We start from the raw sequence: 24,194 nt of genomic DNA, 5'->3' as shown, positions 1-24,194 counted from the left end.
GGAAGGTATTTAACTTCAAAATATTCTCCATTTTGATAGACAATTGTACTACGTACCTATCTGCTATTTTTCCTTTGTATCAAATCTGGGATTAATTCAATGATTAGAGTTTAAGTATGCAGTTATGTCAGATGAGATGTATTGCTTAAAATAGAGTTTAAATTACGAGCTCCAATTTATATTCAGCTCTGTACAGAGAGGGAATCGCCTTGGATACAAAATGGAACAGTGGTTCGAAAATTGGATAGCAATTTTAGTTGCTTTTCATATTGAACTTTCCATCTATTAAATCCACTTTTATCACGTTTATAACCAATGTAAATTGCCACACCAATTATGATTTTCGCCAATTTGAGTAGTGGAGAAACTACTGTTTTCATCCAAAACACTTTCCGTTTGTTTATTCTATTTAGACTAATTCGACCATTCCGGTTGTACGCAAATTGCCTCTAATCGAGCTACGATTTCCCATACTTTGTAATTTTATAAACAACTTCATGCTGTGGTCCACTTGCTGGTAAATGTCAATCGTCAATATAGCGACGCCTTAAAGGATTGCCACTAGTGTGCTTCTGGCGGCAGGGTTTCGTCGAGTCGAAACAGATATCTAGAGTAGGGATATTGAAGTTACCACCGCGTAGCAGCGAGGATTTCATTTTGGTACGGGCTCCTTCGATTCATCGCGGAGAATTGCGAAGGGACCAACATGAACTATCGCCAGGCATGAGCATGCGATTATTATTATATATTCTTTTTTTCCTGACAAATTGTTCCTAAAGTGAGCTCCGGGGGGTCAAGAGTAACCTCTGCCTCTACATCATGAAGTGAAAATCTTGAGATCAACATATAATTGTATGAATTTAGATAGCAACTATCGCTTATCATTAGAAAGTGTATATAGGAGAACTATTAAATAACGGAAATAGACGCCCGTCATTTTGTTATAAAATTACATGGCGAACGCATTTTATATCATCCAAAACGGTTATCGTCGAATACACATGGTTAAAGGAGCAGTCTGATCGGCCAAATTAAAAATACTCAACGATTTATCTCTCTACAACGGAAATTTTCTTCATCGCCTCCGTGGCGAAGTCGTGGGAGCAAGCGCTTCGTAATCATAAGGTTGATGGTTTGCGCCCACCCCAGGGAACTTTTCTTTAGTGTTTTTAGACTCACCTTATTGTAAACAAATCACGCATATAGGCGACTTAACATATTTCAGGGGAGAATTTTTTTGGTTCATTGGCGTTTCGTCGTGTCTCTGCCACTGGTGGGCCGTTGGTGATATAATTTTCAAAACGAAAGTAGGGCCACCAAGGATCGTCGCTGCGGGGCTCCTATTTTTGGCGAGATGTCGGTAGGTGCCCATCGGTGGTCCACTAGGGTGGTCCTTATTTCTCAAGTTGTGTATATCTGAGAGCGCACCCCTTAATCTTTTTCCTTTTAATGAGAAAAGTGTTCTCTGTAATTTTGAGTTCTTTGTGACGACGATAAATGATGCCGCAAAGACATTTGAATCTTTATAGGAATAAGATTGAGAAAACAGTAGCTTCCTATGTTGCTCAATAGATGACAATACATTCACAGATTTAAATTCTTCTTTTAATCCCATTTTTATATGATTTGGAGCAGATTTATAACAAAATTAGATTGAAAATAATAAATAAATGTCAAACAATTATTTTTTACGATCATTTAGAACTAAATAGTTCTCTCCTTTGTTTTTAATTACAACTGTTATTATAAATAAAATAATTTTAGACTATTTGTAACATGAATTACAGTTTTTGTATCGGCATTTAATAATATCTGTGTTCATAATTACTGGAGTTTGCGCATATATCATTACCTTGAACTCAATAGTGATACTCTAAATTCCATGCCAAAGAGAGGGCGTAACCCTCTAATGGCTGGGAGTAGGAACTTATTTTCTGCATGATGAAACTTAATTCATGAATAAAGATTTCACTATGTTACCCTATTCCCATACTCCTTAAAAAAATGTATCTTGTATTTGTGATCTTTTGATATGATTGTTATATTTAGGGAATTGAAGTTTCGTTGTGGGTCTTGTATCATCACATGTGATTAAATGAACAAAGTGATCATTAGGTGTTCGGTGTCTCGTGAAATCAGTTATCGTAGTGGTATTTACCTCGTTGGTAATATGAGTGGACAGAATTTGGATTGTAAGTTACTGTCCAACAGACATGTACTTGGTGCATTCTTTTATAACATACGAATTGAAATTACCTTTAAAAGAGAATGCTCGGTTAGCAATTCGTGAAACAGAAATGTTTTGTCTAAAGCAAGAATACCGATCAAGGATACTCACCATAGCATCGATAAACTCATTGAATTATATGAAATGTGACATCGGTTTCAAAAATCAAGTATAGGAAATAGTGAAGGGAAGAGGAGACAAGACATATTTCTTAGATATGTTAGACGATTTATTTGATACAGCGCATGCAAATGCTTTAGACTTAATACAAATTCAGGAGAGGACAAGGAATTCCTTATATCCCAAAGGCAAAAAGGACGACTTGTGAAGTAAGGGAACGGGTGAATAGTCGATTATCATTTCAAGTGGTGAAGACGAAAATGTATGCCAAACAGAAAATACAATTCCAATGGAAGGAGTAGATTCTGATTAAGTAGTGACAGAATCTTCGAGAAGAAGAGTGAAAGTACGTTTTATTACTCCACGACTCGTTGCGGCTTTTGATGGCTATAAATTGATTGATAGAGCTCCATGCGTATATTAATCGCAACAGCAGAGGCATTGGGACACTACTTCTTTTAATACTGGACGTATCAATGGAGCTTGTATTCTTCTTGAACGGAAATTGGAAAGAGATCTTTTATATCTTCCGTGTAGGCATCCCATTTTTGAATTGATATTAAAGTGTGTATTTGAAGAATGTGTTTCATTTTCTTCCGGTCCAGAGGTGTCAATTTTTAAGCGTTTCCAGAAAAAGTGGGCGAGATTTCAACACAACAATTTTGTTACATGAATTTCTGATCGAAGTGTTAATTCCGTTCTTTGCAATATGAAGAAAGATAGTTTTTGCTGTTCAAAATTGGGAAATGCAAAGAAGCATTGCAGAGAAGATTACAGAGAACTCTTTGGAGCTTACAGTAATTTTTCTAGGAAGTAGCTACGCCTCCTGGAGGTATTTCTTTCCGTTTCCCTGGAGCTGTACATCAGGCAAGGTGGATGGGAAAGCCTTATGATGTTTAAAAATATTTCTCTTTAGTAATCAGTTTAAATTAAATGAGCGGGAAGAAGAAGGACTGTGTCAAGTGTGCACTTTTCCTGTTCTAAAGAGCTTGGTTTATGATGTATGTAAAAGCTTGGTTTACTTGCCCCAGTGCATCTCGTTCACCACATCATCATTTACAATTTTTGAAGAGTCTTCAAACGTACAAACTCATAAACTCTGAAGTCTCGAGAGTAGCTTTATTGAAGTTTTCCTAACATCTTTGGTACCTCTCAGACGAGTGTGAGCACTTTTATTTTTTGACGAGAATGTCAATAATGAACAAAACACAAAATAGCAGAAAAATTAAAAAATAGTGACAGTTCATATGAAACGATGAAGAGATTTGAACTGCACGCTAGTGAAATAGATGATATTGAAGAAAAAGAAATTGTTGATTTTATGATAGGAAACACGAAAAAGTTATTCGAAAGGTTTCGGATTTCTACAGGTTTTCTAAACCTTGATCCGGTTTGTTGGTCGACAAATGATGACTTTCTTTTCGGGAAAAAAGTAGTTGATAAGCTGAATGTTACAAATGACGCAGCGGAAAGAGCGTAAAGTTAATGGAAGATCACAATACAGTTCTAACTAAAAATGAAGAACACAAATAATTCCTTTTGCAAGTGGTGAAAGACTATAGAAACTTGTTTCCAGGATGTGAAAAAGCTATTTTGCGTAAAAAGTAAAATTTATCATTAAGTCGATCTATAATTCAAATATATTTTTTGTCCATTTTTTGGAATATCAGACACTATCACTTTACTTGTATTTATTAGCTGATTTATTTCTAACTAATGTAAATTTTACCAACGAAACAAGTGGCATGAGAAACAGATCCAAATATCTTTTCCACAGTGGTTCATAACACTGTGCATTACGATAAGTACTATATGTACGGACGATGATCATGATGTTTGTAGCTTGTTGATTGATAACCAACCGACTTATTTGAAACCCAGTCAATTCTGAATTACAAAGGAAAGCTTTATATTGTCCTGTTTACATTTGTGACAATTATTATACGTTTATTGACAAATAGTAAATCGAGTGCCATTGAAATTCAAATGGATTTCTTTTTACAGAAATCAATTGCGTTGCGGCACGGGTTAACGTTGATGGATTTTTGTGAAATTTTGTGTATGATGTTTATATTACCAAAGGAAAAGAAATAGGGGGTGCGGCGGAAGAAATTCGAAAATTTATTTTTTCTCGTATACCTAAGGACCACCCTAGTGGTCCACCGATGCTTACGGCATGGGAAGATCAATTCATTTCTTTCGTTTACTCCTTGAAATTTAGCCTTTCTTTTCAGCATCACGACTATATAAGACTGGATCTAGGATCTAGAATCCGAACTTCTATACTGTGTTCAATGCTCTCCCACACCGAGAATCGAACCCACGACCACATGCACCAAAGGCACTTGTGGTAGCTATTAAAACAGTGTGGACGAACTGCTAATTCATACCATTTGGATAATAGGTTATATTACTATAGAAGATTGCTTCATAAGCACCATGATTAAATTTTACGATTACATTTGCCGATAGCATGCCCCTATTTAAACCTATCAATTGTCGGAAGCTGTAATGAACTATTTTTATCCACGCAGTATTAAACAGAAGTCAACTAACTCATCTGCAGAAGGATGACCACGCCCAAGAAACGCCGATGGGCATAGATGAAGCACAAGAGAATCACGCCTACGTATTATCCAACAGGGTTCATTCTCAAGAAGATTCACAGTTTGTCACAATGAGAATATAGCGAATATGCTTTGCTATTGATGTCACCCAAATGGGCGTAACAAACTCGTGAATACGTTCCTTTTCCCCCTTAAACCCTATCCGTCGCAACCTTGTTTCGGTGTCAATGGCAGCGAATCAATTGTCTTTTTTTTTTCTGCTGTCTTGTGGTCTTCTTTGGAATAAAAAAGCAAGGATATAAGGAGTGGAAGTCATCCAAATAAAAGAAAAAGTTGGCTTCGGGCTTGCTAACCAGTTATAAGACAGAAGCGAAGGTGTTTAGCGTCACATTCCTAAACAGCAGGCTTTTCAATATGGGAATCAAGGTAAGTCACCGATAGTCTTTTGTCTTCTATTATTTTCTCTCTTTTTTTGCTAACCATTAATTGCGTTTTGTTGCTTTCAGTAATGGTTGATTATGGTGCTTCCTTTGTCCTGTTAGGGAAATTACCTACACTTTTTTTTTTTTTTACTTCATTCGTGTCATTGCCTTATATCTGGAAGGGGAGTGGTTTGCAGACAGCTTGATCTAAATACATTTCTCTTACTCATAATGAAAAATATAATCCCTTTAAAGAAAGTGCTATGTATTCAGGCTACTTACTTACTCAAAGTGTCTAATGCAATGAACCATATTGATAAGTGCATTTATCTAAGAATTTACCTGATAATTAGTTATATCGAGCTTGAAACCCAGGACTATTATATAAGAATCGAAATATGGTGTTGGAAATTCATAAATTGATTATAGTGCCTATCATTGCAATACGTTATTATAATTGCTTAACTTGTATTAATAAAAACTTGAATGTTCAATAACTATCATACGCTGAAGTGGGAGGTGGTAGTAAATAAAAAAGGTAAAAAAAAAAAAGTAAAATATGTTAGAGAACTCACCCCTGATGCGAATGGTCCTTGATTCAATTCCGCCCTATATGAGTGGTATTCAGTTTTTTTAACAACCGGTTATATATATACATATATATATAACCGGCTGTTAAATTAAATAATATATAATGGAAAGAAAGAGATAGTAGATGGATAGGTAGAAAGATATCTCTCTCCCTTTCTCTTAGGAAACAAATCATACAAGGTAGACAAAAGCAAAATTTTCACTGGATACCGCAAGTGACGAGTAGGGCCCTACACAGCATTCTAATACAAGGTGTTGTGACGAAATTAGGCAGCACTGCGAATATCTTGCAAACGAAAAAATGAAATGAAATCTTTAAATTTTACGTCCCACGGTTATGCCGGTTAGGCTAAAGGAGACGGTGATGATGAGAGATGAGTGAAATGGTGGAATGAAGAAAGTGGGAGGAAACGGGAGAACCCCGAGAAAACCCACGAGCACGGTGTTTGTCCACCACAAGGTTCACTTAGCGGGGGCTGGGATCGAACCCGGGACCCCAAGCACCAGAGGTGAACGCTCTACCACTGAGCCACCGCCCCCCCCCCCATCTTGGAAACGAATTATCCAAAATAGATGTTTATCAAAAAGTATTGGAAAGACCTTATTCCAGCAATGGATCAACAATTGTTATAATGGTATATATGCTTTTCAAATATAAATAACCCTCACACAAGGGCGCCCATCAGGGGGTGCAAGGTGGGCCGCTCGCCCCCCCCCCCCTCCAGAGGAAATTGTACTTCAGAATATCGAAAATCCAATAGAATTTTTACATTAGTTACAGCAAAATTTGAAACTACTTTTGAAACGTCGCTTATACTTGCCCCCCTTGGAAACCACAACATGGGCGCCCTTGCGTGATCCCATTTCATTTTCTCATATCTCATTTTTTTTTTTCATTTTTCATATCTAACCATTTGAGATTAAGAAACAAACGCTTATACCTTATTCTAAGAGATCATAAGCCTTATGCAGAGTCGTTTTGACGCCTGATTGGTGCCATACTAAAGAGTTCGACTAACATATGTTTCCTGCAGTAGTCAGGAATTTAGTATGACGCTAATGACACGTCAAAACGACTCTGCATAAGACGGCATATGTTTAATCCTGTAGCTTTAAGAATTTCTAAGAACAAAGCTAAATAAACTAAAACTTGCTTGTTCCTGGGTGTAACTGAGTAAAATTTACTGTTATGTCTGGGTATAACAAACGGTTCTGAGAACTCGAAATATTTTAAGAACCGGTTCTAGCGAACCGGCTGAATAGCACCACTCGGAATCTCTTGATTTCTACCACATTCCCATTCCACTAACTCTTCCATAATAATTCGCTATCATTAATCATCCGAACTTCTTTAGACTAAAGATCATCATAAATATTCTTAGGGCGTTAAAACTTTATTATTATTATTTTTTACATATGATAGGGCTCGTGGCTAAGCAGTTAGCGTACGTGTACGTGCCTTTGGTGTGAGAGACCTGGGTTCGATTTCCTGGGAGCTCATGTGGTTCGATCCCACGTTAAGCTGTGAGTTTACGTCTTATATAGTCTCGCTGCTGACCGGGATACCAAAAGCTAATTCAAATCAAATTTTCATATATGATGAGCTTATTTATTATTTTGAAAAATTTACATTAAGTTTTGAAACGTTGGTTCTGTTCTTATGATGAAATATAGCCTTTCAACACATCTGGGGTTTAAAAGAAGTAAGAAGAAAGAAATGTATCCATAAAAGAAAACCGACTCAGGCCCGTATCCAGGGGAATCTAGGGGGGCTAAAGTTTGGCTGCCCCCTAAAATTTTCACGGTAGGCTGGCAAATGAACTATAATATGGTTGCATCGTCCGCCCTAACTGCATCCCCCCCCCCTACATTTTGGGGTTGGCTACAGGTCTGAACAGACTCTAATAAAATAAGAAAGATTATCATGTGCATTTACAACAAATCAATTGAAGTAACTTGGTAATTAAGGAAAATTTTATGCAGAAGTAGATCCTTCAACAGTACTAAACCCAGAGAATTTAGCAAGAAATGGCGGGAGGGGGAGATAAACGTGTTTGCTAGTATTCAAACTCCAATCTTTTCTGGAGGACAAGGTAGACAGCCGATGGGGCCCCTGAATTGCCCATGAGGACAGCCCATGGGGCCTATGGGGCCTCTTATACATGGGGCCCCTGATTTGATTCCCGACCAAGTAAGTTTCTGGTGAACATTGTGTTCGTGAGTTTTCTCGGTACTGTCATTTCCTTCCACGTTCTCATTCCACCAGTCCTTGCAACATCATTCACTTGCCTTAACCATCCATCTCTCTTAGCCTAAAAGGCATAGTCATGGGACGTTAATCTGAAAGATTTCATATTATTATTTCCAAACTTTTGTATGTTCGCCTGCCCATGTTCTATCCCCAGTGAGGTCATTATCACTAAGCGTAAGATAGAAACAGTTGTGATTCGAAGAGCTCCTCCATGGCTAAGCGATTGGCATACGCGCCTTTGACGTGGGAGACCCGGGTTCGATTCCCGGTAGAAGCTCATGTGGTTCGGATTCCACGTTAATCAGTAGGACCACGTTGAGTTGAGTTGATTTTGAGTTTAACGTCCCGTTCAGCAGCGAGGCTATATGAGACGTGGACCTACTTATTAACGTGGAATCCGAACCACATGAGCTCCCGCCGGAAATCGAACCCGGGTCTTCCACGTCAAAGGCGCGTACGCCAGTAGGACCAGAACCTCGCTGTTGAACGGGACGTTTGTTAACAAGTATTTTCTAAGTTACAACTGCTGACAGACAGTCAACCCGCAGCACAATAGTATTGCATAAATAGTTTAAACCTAAACAATTAAATGTAATGGAATAAAAACGAGGCTATAACTTCGAACCTTCATTATGTCTTATCTAATCTACAACGGCTGGATGAAAAAGTAATGACAACATTGCTATACTTCGTGCCTGGGTTTATGTGCTAAAGAATACCTGTCACATTCTTCCAATTTAATCGCCTCCTATTTCTATCATCTCTTCCATACGTGTGGAAGGTGTCGTATACCGTCAGCATGTCAATCTTGGCACGGTGAACCAGTATTCGTAGTTTGAGGGAAATTTCCCTAATCTAGGGAAGTTTTGTAGATAAATTTATCAAAAAATGAAAAAGGGCTTTTCTTTTTTGATAAAACGTGAAAATCGAGGGAAATTCTCGCGCTGACTGATTGACGAATATAAATGCTTAATTTTTTATTTGCTCTTCAGAAAAAAAAAACAATACAATAGCAATTGTGTGTGTTCAAAATAGCATAATTTATACCTTTTGTTGGCTGTGTGTGTTTGTGTGTATTTTCTTTTTCTTTTTTTGTAAAAAAGTGAAGGAAAAAGTGAAAGAAAAATAGGAGCAAAACACAAATGTGATTGGCACTTCTTATGTGTCATTTGATTTTAAAAAGAGAAAATTTTGTGCAAATAGAGGGAAATATTCTTAAGGAGATCTACGAACACTGACAAGGACTGTCATATATCACAGGTGATCAGTGTTCGAAGTGAGGGGGAAAAAAAAGCAGAGGTGGTATGTTTTATTACGATTTTAACTCGACATACCGGCTATCTAAATGTTGAAATACAGTGAGGATAAGTTGCCTAAAAGATTGCATTTCTATGTACATAATGACTGAAAACTACTGGGGAACTTCTTTTTAGTTACGGAGGGGAGGGACATGCAGAGATTTTTAATCCCTCACCATAAACTTTCTAAAATTATATATATATATATATATATATATATATATATATATATATATATATATATATATATATATATATATATATATATATATAACCCCTTATGTTGTATTATAGAGAATTACACACGAAAATGCTCAAAAACGACTTTTTATATGAACAATTTCCTATGGGAAGCTCCCGGACCCCCCCACTTCGCTGAGGGTATTCCAACCCCCCCTCCCCACAGCAGACAACCCCTAAATCCGCTCATGCTCAAAACACGACATTTATATGAATTAAGCCAAGAAGACACAACATACATACGGAAGAAACAATTCAATATGGCACATCAAAATATAAACTAGATGAACTTCTTTGAAGATACCTCATTTTAGGAAAGGTAGGAAAAACGTAAAAAAAAAAAAAAAAAAATCGCTGTTGTTAACTTAGAAATTATTTTTACATAAGAAATAAACTCTTTTTACGTGCAACGCTATTCGCCAATTACTCTGTATAAAAATGGATTTATTAAAGGTATTTATTATCTACTCTGCTGTGATGGTATGTCTTGATTACTGAAAAAACAGAGGCGGTATGCCTTCATCACTGAAAATCCAGAGGTGGTATGGCATACCGTCTCACTTCGACCACTGCAGATGATGACATCTTTTAAGTTGTAGTGTTTTCCACGAAGTGATTTATTCGTTTTGAGAAAAGGTCGTCACGAAGTCCATAAAATATTATTGTGCATTACGCCCACATGTCATCTCAATGTAAACGGCGTGACAAACATCTTGGCATTTGAAGGAGGCGCTTCAAGTTTCATTTAAATGTTCCTAGCAAATGAGAGGCCAGCAGTATTGCCAGGTTAATTTCGGACACATCCACGTCTATCCCCTACCACCTGATCGATCTGTAGTTTATCTGCTTAGCCATGGAAGATCTTAAGTTGACAAAACCAGAGCACCACACAATATGGCGTTACTAAATGTGATAGTAAGTTGAGCAGTGTTTGCAACTGATTTGGTGTCAACTTATTAATTTTTTACTTGAGTAACAGAATGGTAAAGAAAATGTTTAAAAATGATTATCTGTTAATGAAGTAATATACTTAAAGAGATATTTGTATATTTGTATGAAAACATAGCATTTCCACACGCGATATTTGATGATGTGCTCCGCGAAAGATTTGTTGCCACAAAAAATTTGGAGATCCACAATATATAATTGACATAAAAATTAATGATAGGTCTACATCATATTTATATGTGACAGGTCCTTATCCATGGGTTCTAGGGGGCGGGCCCCTCTAAATTTTTACGGTAGTCTACTGGTCCCCTAAAATTTTCACAGTACACTTGCAAATGAACTATAACAGGGTGCAAAATTTCAAACTCAGACGCACTCGCCAATCCAAAATTAATGGTCGCCAGTATCTCTCACGTACAAATTGAGCTGCCCCCCCAACGGCCTTTGGTTTGACAAAGAAAGACTTCACATACCGTGTTTTCTCTCACTCAGTGACAATTATTTTCTTACGAAACAGAAAATGCGCTGCCCTGTGAGTTCAGGCAGAAACCATTCCTTCTGAACACTGGTCGCCAGCTCTAAATTTCTAGTCGGAAATTTGTACGCTGAGCTATAATATGATGATTAACTATCAGCTACTGGTGCACTTACCTTAATACGTTTGGATCGGGACTCCCTCCCAAACTTCCACCGGGCTTCCCCTAGATTTTTGGGCTGGCTACCAGCCTAGTATGTGATAAATGACAGGGCCGTAACTTGAGGAGGGAGAGGGCAAATGCTTCCCCAAGGAAGCTCTCCGCCGTTCGAGGGGACCCGTTTTAAGACAACATTTTCTTACTCCGTATACGATACGAACATGAAATTATAAATGAAGCATCGAATATGTCAACTATATTACATAAACAAAACAACACATAAAAGGTAAATAAAACAAAAATGAGTCATGGGGCCATTTCAATAAAAAAGTTTCTATTAGGGGCCCTAGAAGTAATGTTAATTTGTATGGCTTTGATATTTGTCAATATTGCCCCCTTAATTCATTTGCCATGTATGGAACTGGATCAAAGGTGTAACTAACGACCCGGGCCCATAAAGAGTAAGAGAGATGGAAAGAGGGAGCCCAAGATTAGAGAAAGAACTTTTTTCTAGGAGCACCAAATACGCGTATTAATGCTTACCCCCTCCCAAGAAAACAATCTAAATTACGGCGCTGGATAAATGGATGCAGGTGCACAATACATAAACATAAAAACAGTAATTTATGATTAAAATGAATGACTGCGTGTGAAAAAGGACCGTACTACTAATTTTTAAAAATTATATAACGTTTACTGTATGTAGAAAACGATGGTGCTGTCCTATTTTATGAGTTTGAATTTGCAAAATTTACGAAAGAAGTATGTAATATATTTCTCGGGTTCTGTAGGATTACGGGGGACCAAAACTACGTAAAAACACAATGTTTATAGGTGGAATGAGTTCATGTTGCGGAAAGATAATTGATATTGATATGTGAGTAATTTGTGAACTGAGTAGACTGGAAATGTCGTGTGCTGAATGGAAAATTTTGCAATTACTATTTGCTATTAATTAGAATGGACAAATATAACGTGCATTGCGGCGTTCTAACCCGACTTCGCTTGCTAGCGCTCCCTCGTCAATATTTATTTATTTATTTATTTATTGATACAAGTCATGGCCATTACCGGCATCTATGGCCTTAAGCGGGTCACGTTGGAGGGATAACATCCTCGGTGAGCACAAATCACGGTAAGGGAGAGGGATATAAGGAACGGATAAGGAAAGAAGCGGCCTGAGCCCTGTAAATTAGATACCATCCCGGCATTTGCCTGATGTGAATGAGGAAATCCCAGGAAAAACCTCATTTAGGATAGCTAGCCTGAAAAAGCTGTTACACCTTTTCGACCGACTGACCCTGCCGGAAATCGAGCCCAGGCACAAAGGCGAGAGCATTAGCGACTACTCATGCTCAGCAATACTGTCTGAAACTCTTTAGTTAGTGGTATGTTTGGCTTTAGGTAGATTAACCTCAAAAACATTTAAGAAAACAGCAATGATTTTCAACAAAAAATGCTTTCTCCCAGTAATTCGACATATGGCTAGTTTTCAAAGCACATACTGAGGTGAGAAAAAAATGTAAGTGGCGTACTTAAAAAGATAGGTTACATGCGTAATTCCTGTAGTTTTTGGACTTAACGTACAGCAAACGTATAACTGAAAACGCATGTTTTATAATACTTTCCGTATGTGTTCCATCTATACGTACTCTCCGTATGAAACAATATAGACGGTCAGGATCTCACATACAAATCGACGCAGAATGTCCATAGTAGAATAGAATATAGCTGCAGAGTGTAACATAGGTGATATATGGAAAACTGTTAGATGTCAGACATCCTGCAATGGCATGATGTAACACCTAAGGGCAGTGCGTATGTAGCATATGCTCCATACTGATTTCTGTAGTAAGCAAGAGGATTTTGTATATTTGTACAATATACCGCTGTCCGGAGAACGGATTTTTCTTGGTGTGCAGTTCATAAGCAAGGGCGCCCATGTTGTGGTTTTCAAGGGGGGCAAGTATAAGCGACGTTTCAAATATGGTTTCAAATTTTACCGTAAGTAATGTAAAAATTCTATTGGGTTTTCAGTATTCCCAAGTACAATTTCCTCTTAGGGGGCAAGTGCTCCACCTTGCCCCCCTTGATGGGCGCCCTTGTTCATAAGTAATTCAGTTATGTGGATGCTGAACCTGTGGGTTCAGTATTTCTTGAGAAATCCATTAAATGTTGTGCGTGTAATCCACAACGCACACAGATATAGGCGGGAATTCATGTCACTTGAGGACCTCCCCATTTTAAAGCAGTAATAAATGCGAAAATTGTCGATAAGTGATTCGCCTACTTTGATTTTGCGAATAGTTCGTACTATGTGCGACTTTGTCCATGTGGCGTCTAGGGTATGGTCGACGTCGATAAGCTAATAAAACGAAATACTTTAAAAGTTGAAACGGTGGGTGCGTAAACGTAAACCTCGTGCAGCTTAGGTATAGGCTGCATAATTACTTTATTACATCAGTGTTAATGTGCATCCTTAAATTGGGATAGAGCAGTTTCCGCAGTTCAGATCAATAATACGTGGACAAATTCATAATAGTTTGAAACCCACATTTCTCGATGAAAATAGTGTCATCACGCCTTCTAGACTGTACATGTGTTGGCGCATGCCAGTGATCCACCAGGAACAGGTAAAATTCAGGGGTGCTACAATAGATAATTGTTCAAAAATTACATTTTTTAAAAAATTTATGGGTGCACACTTAGTAGTAGTAATAGTAGTAATGATAGTATAGTAGTAGTAAGGCAGTAGTAGTAGAGTAGTAGTTTAGTAGTAGCCAGGCCCGCAACCAGAGGGGGGCAGGTCCCTCTAAACTTTTTGCGGTCCCTCTAGACTTCAATGTAAAATTTTATTATTAATACAAAAAACACAATTTAGATATTTATAAGATAATTTTAAAGACTTGGCCCCCCGTGATAAATTCACGGTCCTCCCAACCTTTGTAGCTGGTTTCGGTCCTGGTAGTAGCAATGGTAGTATAATAATAGGCTAGTAGCAGTAGTAGTAGTAGTAGTATAGTAAGGCAGTAATGGTAGTAGTTGAGTAGTAGTAGTAATAATAGTATACTAGTAGTAGTAGAGTAGCAGTAGTTCGGGTTAGATTAGGATAGGTTCAGGCAGCGAAATAGTCATATTTCAAGTCCCTTGTACATTAGTTTGCAGCCCTGGAATAACGCCCTTATGGAAAGTTTCATAGAATTAAAGTAACATCTTATTGCTGTATCTATGTTCACAAATGACTTACATATTCTGCGCCTTCATAAATAAATTCCCTAAACATTTGTCTTTTGTTCTGAATTAACACCTTTTACCTGTAAATTGTAATTTTTAAAATGTCCACGTACGTTTCTGCCACTCAAAAACACTTACTAAACCTACAAGAGTTCATTTGGTGCTAAAATAAATTGATATATCATGAATAACATGATATAAATTGATATATCATGTCAGTACACTTATAAAATAGAACATAACTGAGGAAACCTGAAATTTCAATCTTGATACACGTATCAGTGCGCAGCACGAAATGAGATTTTTTTAAAAAATCCCGGCGTTCTTCTCGCCTTTGATGGGACAAGCCGCAATTATTTACGCATTATTCAGTGCATTGTTTGTGTATAATCTTGTTCGTTTGTTGAATGTAAAACGCAACTCACACAATCGCTGTAACAACATAATGTGTTTTTTATTGTCCACCAGTACACGAACAAATTCCAGGTATGTCTTAAATTATAATCCACCTTGGCATATTATCTCAGTAGTAATACTGTCAACAGAGCTGCCTTGCTTATGGATACACTGCGCATAAAGTGCTCCAGGGTAGTGACGACATTAAGTGACGTCATGTCCTGTTGCTGTGGTTATGTCAACTTAAGAACTCCCGCTTAGCCATAGCCACTCCCCTTAGCACTTGGCAACGTCGCGTCAGAGCTTGCGTTTTATTCGTTTAGCTGAGATGCCAAGATGTTTGTTACAGGCTTTAGATCCACGCACGTTGTTCATCTTTCCGAACCATTTTGTTATGGCACTTTTACTTTCCTCTTCTATTTTACGACACTGGTGCTTTTGGCTGAATAATACACAGTCGTTAGCATTCGCCACACTTCATCGCCTTACATTTCCTTATCAGCTATGGAACTCTTGTAGTACTGAAACATCATCCGCTGACGTGAGAAAAGTGCTGTCATTACTTTTTTATCTAACCTAGGTATTTACGACAAGAAATTACATATTCAGAATCCACTAGTACTAGAATCATATTATGTTAAATTACATAGGAAACAGAGATTACTATTACAGCATTACTAACAGAGATTATGGTTACTCTTGTAATTTAATACATCTTCTCAATTATACTAGTAAATATAATTGAAATGAAGCTCTTGTAATTTAATACATCTATTTAATACATAGATGTATTAAATTACAAGAGCTTCATTTCAACCATATTTACTAGCATAATTGAATTACATTGTGCAATGGCTTGCATATCTTTAAATGTTGCTAAGTGATCTTCATTATGTTCTACATTAACTTTATCAATTTATAATTTTTGTACTGTGAATTATGTAAGAATAAAACAATCTTTGAAATGGATGAACTAGTGTTGTCGACGAAATTCGTGAAACATCTCGTCTTGAATTGAAAAAAATGTATTTTCGTTTACACCATTGTCTCATTTCCTGAGACAAGATGAGAAATTTACCGCCTTGTGAGCAATGCTACTGCGGTTTAGTGGTTGTCACGTGCTCCTTTGGTTCACGTCGTCCCAGTGTTATTCCTAGTTGGAGAACAACATTAAAACTTGAACTCATTACAGTGTTTCAGATTAAACTTTAAACTATACACAGTCCGTTCAGTAAGTTCTGGGATTACCTTGAAATGATATATCTAACCATGCCAAAAAAGTTTTATTGCCACGTTAGTTTCTACACACATCCTTTCCCACACTACATACTCACGGAACTAGTTCTAGATGCCCTGCAACGTCCTAGAAATAGTCGTTTACTGCAATGCTTATTCTTCACCGCCGTCATATTCGTTTGACTCGATGGTACATCTTCAAAACGCTGCTCCTTGTGGCTAGATTTGAGCTTAGGGAAGAGCATGAAATTCAATGGGGTACAATTAGGTGAATATGTGAGGTGTTCAAGAAATATGACGATTCTTTTAGCCAAAATCTAACAGACAAGAAAACTTGTAACGCAGTTTCTTTTGCATCAATTTTTGGCCAAAAGAAGGGTCATAAGCCTTAAGCACACCCCATATTCAACTGCTTTGATCCCAGCGGACTTCATGCTCTTCCCTAAGCTCAAATCTGCTCTCAAGTGAGAGTGTTTTGATTATGTAGCTTCGATTCCAGCGAACGTTCCGGTGATGCTGAACAGCATTCCAGTGAAGGACTTTCCTAGAGCGTTTCAGAACATCTATACCGGTCTAGTGAGTGTGTGGCGGGAGAAGGGATGTATGTAAAAAACTAACGTGGTAACAAACTTTTCTAGCATCGTTAGGTATATTATTTCGAGATAGTCCCAGACCTTATTGAATGGACTATGTAGGCTCACGTCTCACTAGCATCAGTGTTGAAAAAGGACACTAAAGTTCAACAAACAAACAAGCAAGAGGTCCCGCCCCTCCTTCCCTGAAGTAGTCTCTTGATGAATTTTAGAAATGATTTTGAAATATAGTTATATCGTCTTTCGGCGTCCAAAATTGATAAATGTAATCGACTTTATGATGATAGTTGTATGGTAATTTAACACATCCAACTCCATCCAAGCCTGCCTAGAAATGTTCTCCACAATCACTTCACGTTAAATTTACCTTAGTCGAATCCTACTTTAACGCTTTCTTGAGCATTGTTAGATTGATTGCTGAGAACTTAATGGGGACATGAGTAGCAAAGCTGTTTGACTCTGCCACGTTTTTGAATTAGAGAATGGCATCGACTTGTTTCATTACATTACAAATTTTAGGCAATAATGTTCACACGACCATTTTCGCCTTTAGCGATACGTGGTCTTTAAATAAATCAGTTACCCACACATTTTAAGCCTCGTTAATGTCTTGCTTCAAATAATTTCGAGAGTAACCTCTACATCCTTCTTCAGTCACACTTGGGAAAGATGAAAGGTGTCATTAAGGAATTCACTTTTTTTCTTCTTTCTTCATCATTTAGATCTGTTATCTTTAAAGGCTAAACTAAATCTTGTATTAGCTGTTAAAACTTGCTGGTCAGCTATATTTGTTTTTGAAAACCCCACAAAAAAAAAATATGCAAATATTAAACCACAAATAGGAAGGAAGATCAATTAAAAATATTTACAATACACTTGAACTGTTCTAGACAAACTCTACTTGAGATTACGTAGAATACACGTTGTTAAATCTTACGAATGTTGCCAAGTCGCAAACGCAAAAATCAATTGCTTTTGTATGAAGCTTCTGAACATAAATGGAAAATGCAGATATTAGGAAGGATTGACGCCAATGGAACTTTTTTCTTTTTCTTTTTTTTATTGAAAATATTAATGACACAAACCCAATTTTTATCAAAGTTTACCTTATCCAAATTTAACATTCAGATTCCTTGCTTTCTTGCTCTCGAAAATTTGGTAGATGCAACCCAGTTTATAATAATCACTAAGCAATCAAAATAGTTGGAAAAAGGAACAGAAGTTGGTTGAGGCATTGGTTGAGAAGAAACGGTATTATGAAGGACATGCTAGAGAATATGGTAGAGAGAAAGAGAGGGAGGGGGCAAAGGAGGTTGCAGTTGATCGACGGTATCGAAACAGAATAATCGTATGTGAAGACAGAAAGGTTAGATGAAGACAATGTTGCGTGGAAACTTTTTGGTTGCGGAAAGTTATCCGCCAATAATAGCAGAATACCTATGATCGTGAAGAATCAAAATAATTTTAAAAATAAATTAGCGATTACTCGTTTTATATATGTATACACTCTTCTGCGATAAGCCTTTGTAGACCTAAGTATTACGATAGCATTGATAATGCAAATGAACAACTAGTATTTGGACATTGCTAAGCAAGAGTGGAAATGAGACATTACTAGGAATAACATTTCGTTGTCTCGTCTCGGCTTGAAAACGAGTTGAAAACTGCGTTTTAAATTTTGAGACGAAACTAAAAACTTTCAAAATTTCTTAAAATCATTCTATCTTCGTATCTTCTAACCGTACGCCATTGAAACTTGTCAACACAAAAATATAGGAAGTGTAATACTTTCGGGTATCTTTGGTACAGGTACTCGATGTTCAGAACATGCTAGAAGCATCCAAACTGCTAAAGAACATAATTTTCGGTGAAATTTGACAAATTTCGCCCAGGATTCCCTAATTTGCATTTGTGAAGTATGTATGATATAATTTGAAAACTTGATTCCTTCTGAAAACAATGACATACGAACCTCGGATCTAAATTTAATCCTCTCTGTTGATCTAGTGGCTAGCGTGCACACCTTTGGTAGCAGAGCCTTGAACCCGAAATCCAGAAAGGTCCCAAGTTCGATTCTAGGCGAGCGAGTCTTCAAATTCGAACGCACTACGGTGGTTCGGATTCCACCTTGAACTATAGGTTCACGTTTCATGTAACTTCAGTTCATAAAGAAACGTAAAACCAACAACAACAAATCCAACAACCATTGAATCTAAAATTATTACAGTACAAGCAAGAGTTTCCTCAATTATACTTTTGCTCTTTTTGTATTTTTATTTTTCATTAACTTAGCATTACATTTTTACTGCGAAAATATCTTCTATTTCCATCCCTATTACCCATATTTCAATAATTTGAAAGTCTCGAGGGAATGGCATGCATAACATTATTTTCTGAAGGATCTTCCATGGAGATATCTTCACCCAGGTTCTATTATGGGCTCCCGCAGTATACAGGAAATCATTTAATGAAAAATCCAGTAAAATTCCAGAATGTCTCCCGAATTAATGGGTCGTGGGATATGTACCTATTGTGTGTTTCAGATGTAAAGCATCACGGGCAGTAGCCAATGTGCGCGATATTCCCGCTGTGTTATTACTATGGGTTCCGAAAATTGTAAACACAAAAAAATAATTCTTCGAGCTTGACTTCGTAGCACTTTTTTAAAAAATAAAACTCCGCAATTCCACTCGGTCTGCTTAAAGACATTGTCAACTATAATTTTGGAGAACAAACGAACTACCACGAAAGAAAGCAACCCACACACTGATGAATTATGTTTATACTAGAAGAGAAGTTGCTTTCCTACACCACTAGCCCCTTTGTTTCCTTATTAGTTTTTATAACAAACGACACTCTTGGGCTTGGTGTAGGTCTAACAAAAACAATCCGTCTGATTCCTAAGCAACTCGATATGATGAGTTTGTTTTGGGTTACGATAATTTATGATACCAGACGCCTGGTGCTTTTGAATCCCTTGTAGAAGAGAATAGAGGAATAAGGGTCGCTCGTAATAAAGTAGTGAAACGTGAAAGAAAAAAGAAAAAAGAAACATATTGCGTTTCTTGTGTCGAATAAGGAAAAATCTTTCTTGAAGTAAATTTCAAAACAATATTACGAACTTAGGCCCGAAATAAGGTTCGTCTGGTGCAAATGAGGGCCGTTTATAATAAAATATGATTTAAAAAAATCGAACATCATCTATACAGTTTCTGTACCTAATTAAAACAACTAAAATTAATCATATGCTTCATATTCTCATTTCCCTAACTGGGCGCACTGTGAACTCACTACTATATTATTGCATAATAATATCTGAGTTGATATTTTTTCGAGAATTTTATATCCTTTACTATTTTAACCCACATAAACACAAAGTCAGATAAACAGATTGCTATAAATAACATTTGTTTTCTTATGAATAGCTTATTGATTCATCTCTTACAATCCAGTTTTCAACTTCAGTACTGTGAAGATCCGTGTTTTGATAAGGTAGCATCGTGAAAATAAAATGTGTGTATAGTGTGTATGTATGTGTGTGTGTGTGGGAGGTAAGTTAAAATACTTTTGTACTCTGAAAGAGGTCATTTGTTCTGTTTTCAATGTGTGAAAAGCTTGCCTCCCACTGAAAGTAATGTTTCCCTTGAATAACCTGCTGGCTACACTCCTGATTATCCTGTGATAAAAGTTGAGTTCTGTTTCCAAATCGAAGAAAAATCCACCGGAAAGTAGACGTGGGTCTCAACGCTCATTTTACTAATTGTTTTGTATGGAAACTTTTAAAAGCGTGTATCACGACAACCAGTTGACATAAAAAGATGTAGTTTTCTTGTATGTGTTCGTGATTATTTTCTTTTCTTCGTAAAGTGAGCAGTTACTGTGCTAATACAATATTTGTAAATAGCGCTTCTGGTATTGTCAAGATTCGCAGTAGCGCAAGAAGTCAGCGTGCAGAACTGCTTGTCACGAATTGTCAACACCGCTCAAAGCCAATTGGACGTCGTGTGAAGCCAACTCAAGGCCATGCCGCTTGTCATCTGAAACACACTGTAGGTAGTCTATATGACATCATTTGAAGGAGAGAGGTAGGTGGAGAGTGATCAACTACTCCCAAACAGCCTCTTTAAAAACGATTGTGCAAGTGCCGGAGGTTCTAAAAGTTGGATATTTGGATAGTTCACAAACTAGTTCCTCAGTGATGTCTTGACCCGACTCGATCGGTCCTATAGTAGTGGAACTATGGAAAAGTTCATTTTTTTACGTTTTGGGCATCCTATAACTACTAAACTATGCACTTCCGACCACAGATTCATATGAACTTTCTTTTCTTATTTTGATGTGAGGAATCTATTCCCAAAATTTTGTGATAAATTTTTGTAACACCCTGTATACTAGCTGTTAATCTAAGGTAATTATTTAGTTTCAAAAAATTCCTTAGCGGCAGCCTATAATTTCCTTTTAAAACCTTTGATTTTAAAGTGGTTCAGCAAATTGGGTCAAGTTTAATATTAGTTCAAGTGAAATAATAATTTGAGCGTTACGTTGTAATACCATACTACATGAAAATATAGTTTCAAGAAACTACACATAGAAAAGTAAAAGCGATGAACTTGTGATAAAAACATTTTACGAGTTACATAGTTAACGCTTAAAAGAAAATAAAATATTTTGTCTAAATTGGGTTACCTCAATGTGTTTAGAAATCGATATACGTCGCATTACGGGCTTCGCCATTAGTGATGAGCAAATGCAAGACCAAGACCAAGACCGGGGTGGTCTTGGTCTTGGTCTTGGTCTTGCACATCCAGTCTTGGTCTTGGTCTTGCACTGGAACCCTTGGTCTTGGTCTTGGTCTTGGTCTTGCACACCCAATCTTGGTCTTGGTCTTGGTCTTGCAAGTCTTGCATTTAAGAAATCTCAAGCTTTTCATAGGTAAAGTTTACTATGGATATAAGTGATAATAAACTCTAGAATGCGCCAATAGTAACGGAAATACAACGTATGTTTTTAAATGTAATATAGTTTTGTGTGTGTGTGTGTGTGTGTGTGTGTAAGTATCATAGGTGTACAAGATAGGTGATGACCTTTCCTTTTTTTAATGGCTGCCCACGCTTCACTACTTGTAATATATGTCTAAATCACAACGTTTTGTAATCTGTTTATATTTTTTAACAGATCTAACACTCCACTGGTTCCCAAACTGGGAGGCTACCCGTGAGACGCATGAAAGAAAATCAAGACGGCATAGATTATTAAAATACAATGAATTGCAAAATTATTTTTACACTCTAAAGGCGTCAGATTTTTCTTTTCAACCACGATTAGCTAATCCTTGTATTAATCAAATTTCCAATTAAATACTGAGATTTTGTTTTACTGATTCCAATATGTACTCTATGGGGCAGAAACATTGATATTACGCAAAAGTGATGAGAAAATTGCAGGCTTTCGACGAAGAAAAAAGGAGAGAAATAGCTGTGTTGAACGGACAACGAATGAGAAGGTGTTAAAAAAAATAGCAGTAGGGAAAAAAGAAGAATTTTAGATATTGTTAAGAGGAGGAAGAGGAACAGGTTAGGATATTGGCTGAGGAGAAACTGTATTATGAGGAACGTGCTGGAGGGTATTGTGGAAGGAAAGAGACTGTGGGAGTGAAGGAGACTAGTTGAAGGAAGGTATTAAAGCAGAAAATTGCTACGTCAAAACGTCGAGACTAGATGAGGACCACTGAACGTCGAACCCTCTCAGTTGCAGCAAGTAACCTTTCAATAATGGCAGAATAGCTATTATGAAGATTATTATATATTTAGCAATATTGACTAAAAAAGGGAGAGAGAAAATTAAAATAATAATAATTATAATCTAATCTCTTAATATTTTAGAATAATTTGAGTGAAAACTGAAAACGATTCAACCGTCTATGTCTTTTGTGTAAATTCAATCTACATAAATACTTTTGACCTGTATTCGAAATACAAAATAACGGCATCAAACGCCAAGTTATTTGAAGTCTCACTTGTGAATATGGATTACTAACATCAATTATCCACTTCGTTGGGTTAAACTTAATAATAATAATAATAATAATAATAATAATAATAATAATAATAATAATAATAATAATAATAATAATAATAATAATAATAATAATAATAATAGTAATAATATATTTCGTTAGTCAATCACTTTTACTATTAGTAAAGCGCTCTCTGATATCAGCCATTTTCGATTATTTTTATATTTCTCTCCCCTCCTCCTCCCCAAGTTGCTGGGCTGAATTTGAATTTAAACGGCATCAGAAGTGTCACTGTTCTTCTCAGATACCCCAAAAACTAAGGATTCGGCACTAATATCGGTCATTTTCAATAAACTTATATATCTCCTTCACCCCCATGTTGCGAGGTACGGCATCGGAAGAGTCATTGTTAATCTCAATGACCTCGAAAACCATGAGTTCGACATTGATAATGGTAATTTTTGATAATTTCCCAAGTTGCGGTGCTGAATTTGCATTTAAACGGGATCGGAAGTATCACTGTTAACCTTAGCGACGCCAAAAACTATGGATTCGACGCTAATATTTGTTCATTTTTAATGATTATTATGTATCTCCCTCTCCCCAAGTTACGAGGTTGAATTTGGTCGTAAACAGTATCGGAAGTGTCAGTATTCAACTCAGCGAACTGGAAAACCATGGATTCGACAATAATATTTGTCATTTTCGATCGTTTTTATATATATTCTCTTCCCTTTACCAAGCTAAAGGGCTGAACTTGGATTTAAATTGCATCGGAAGTGTCACTGTTTATCTCGGCGACCCCAAGAACTATAGACTCCATTTTAATATCGGTCATTTTCCATCATTTTTAAATGTCTTTCATTCCCCTTCCCCTAATCTGCACCGTCAAAGTGATATGACAGAAACCACCTCAGGTCCGATTCTCATATATGTTGAAAATTTGATTTGAATTTGGTCGGGTGTTTCAAAAGTTATTAATATATCCCTCCCTTCCTCCTCCCCTAGGTTCTACCATCAAAGTGAGACAAACTCTAAAAAACATTTTCAGGACCGAACCTCATACATGTTGAAAATTTGATTGAGATCGGTTCAAGAGTTATTAAGTCACAAACTTAGTCTTTTTTATTTTTATTTATAATGATTTTTGTACATCTCCTTCTCCTCCTCCTCCCCTACGTTGCTCCTTCAATGTGAACTGACAGATAACATTCCACGATTGAACCTCAACTATGTTAAAAATATGATGGAGACTGGTCTTTTTTTCAAGAGTTATTAAGTTTTATTTATTATTTTATAACTCCCCCTTTCCCCTCTACGAAGTTTTACTGTCAAAGTGAAATCATGAAAACACTCCCAGGCCCAAACTTAATCTATGTTGAAAATTTGATCGAGATCGGAAGGCTGGTTCAAGAGATTA

General features: G+C 36.9%; 1 protein-coding gene across 1 annotated transcript in view; it reads left to right on the top strand.

The window, feature by feature from the left end:
* Window positions 1-4,996: 4,996 nt before the first annotated feature.
* The window catches only part of LOC145684827 (uncharacterized), a 39,473-nt gene continuing 20,275 nt past the window's right edge, over window positions 4,997-24,194 (top strand). Inside the window, exon 1 of the mRNA XM_081757193.1 lies at window positions 4,997-5,340. Coding sequence (XP_081613319.1) covers window positions 5,329-5,340 — 12 coding nt within the window. The 5' untranslated portion in view covers window positions 4,997-5,328. The remainder of the gene's footprint in view (window positions 5,341-24,194) is intronic.

This window comes from Thermobia domestica, chromosome 5 (genome assembly GCF_964235325.1).
Source record: "Thermobia domestica chromosome 5, izTheDome1.hap1.1, whole genome shotgun sequence".
Classification (NCBI taxonomy): domain Eukaryota; kingdom Metazoa; phylum Arthropoda; class Insecta; order Zygentoma; family Lepismatidae; genus Thermobia; species Thermobia domestica.
The sequence above is the reverse complement of the archived record's forward strand: the minus strand, read 5'-3'. Positions and strand labels throughout refer to the sequence as shown.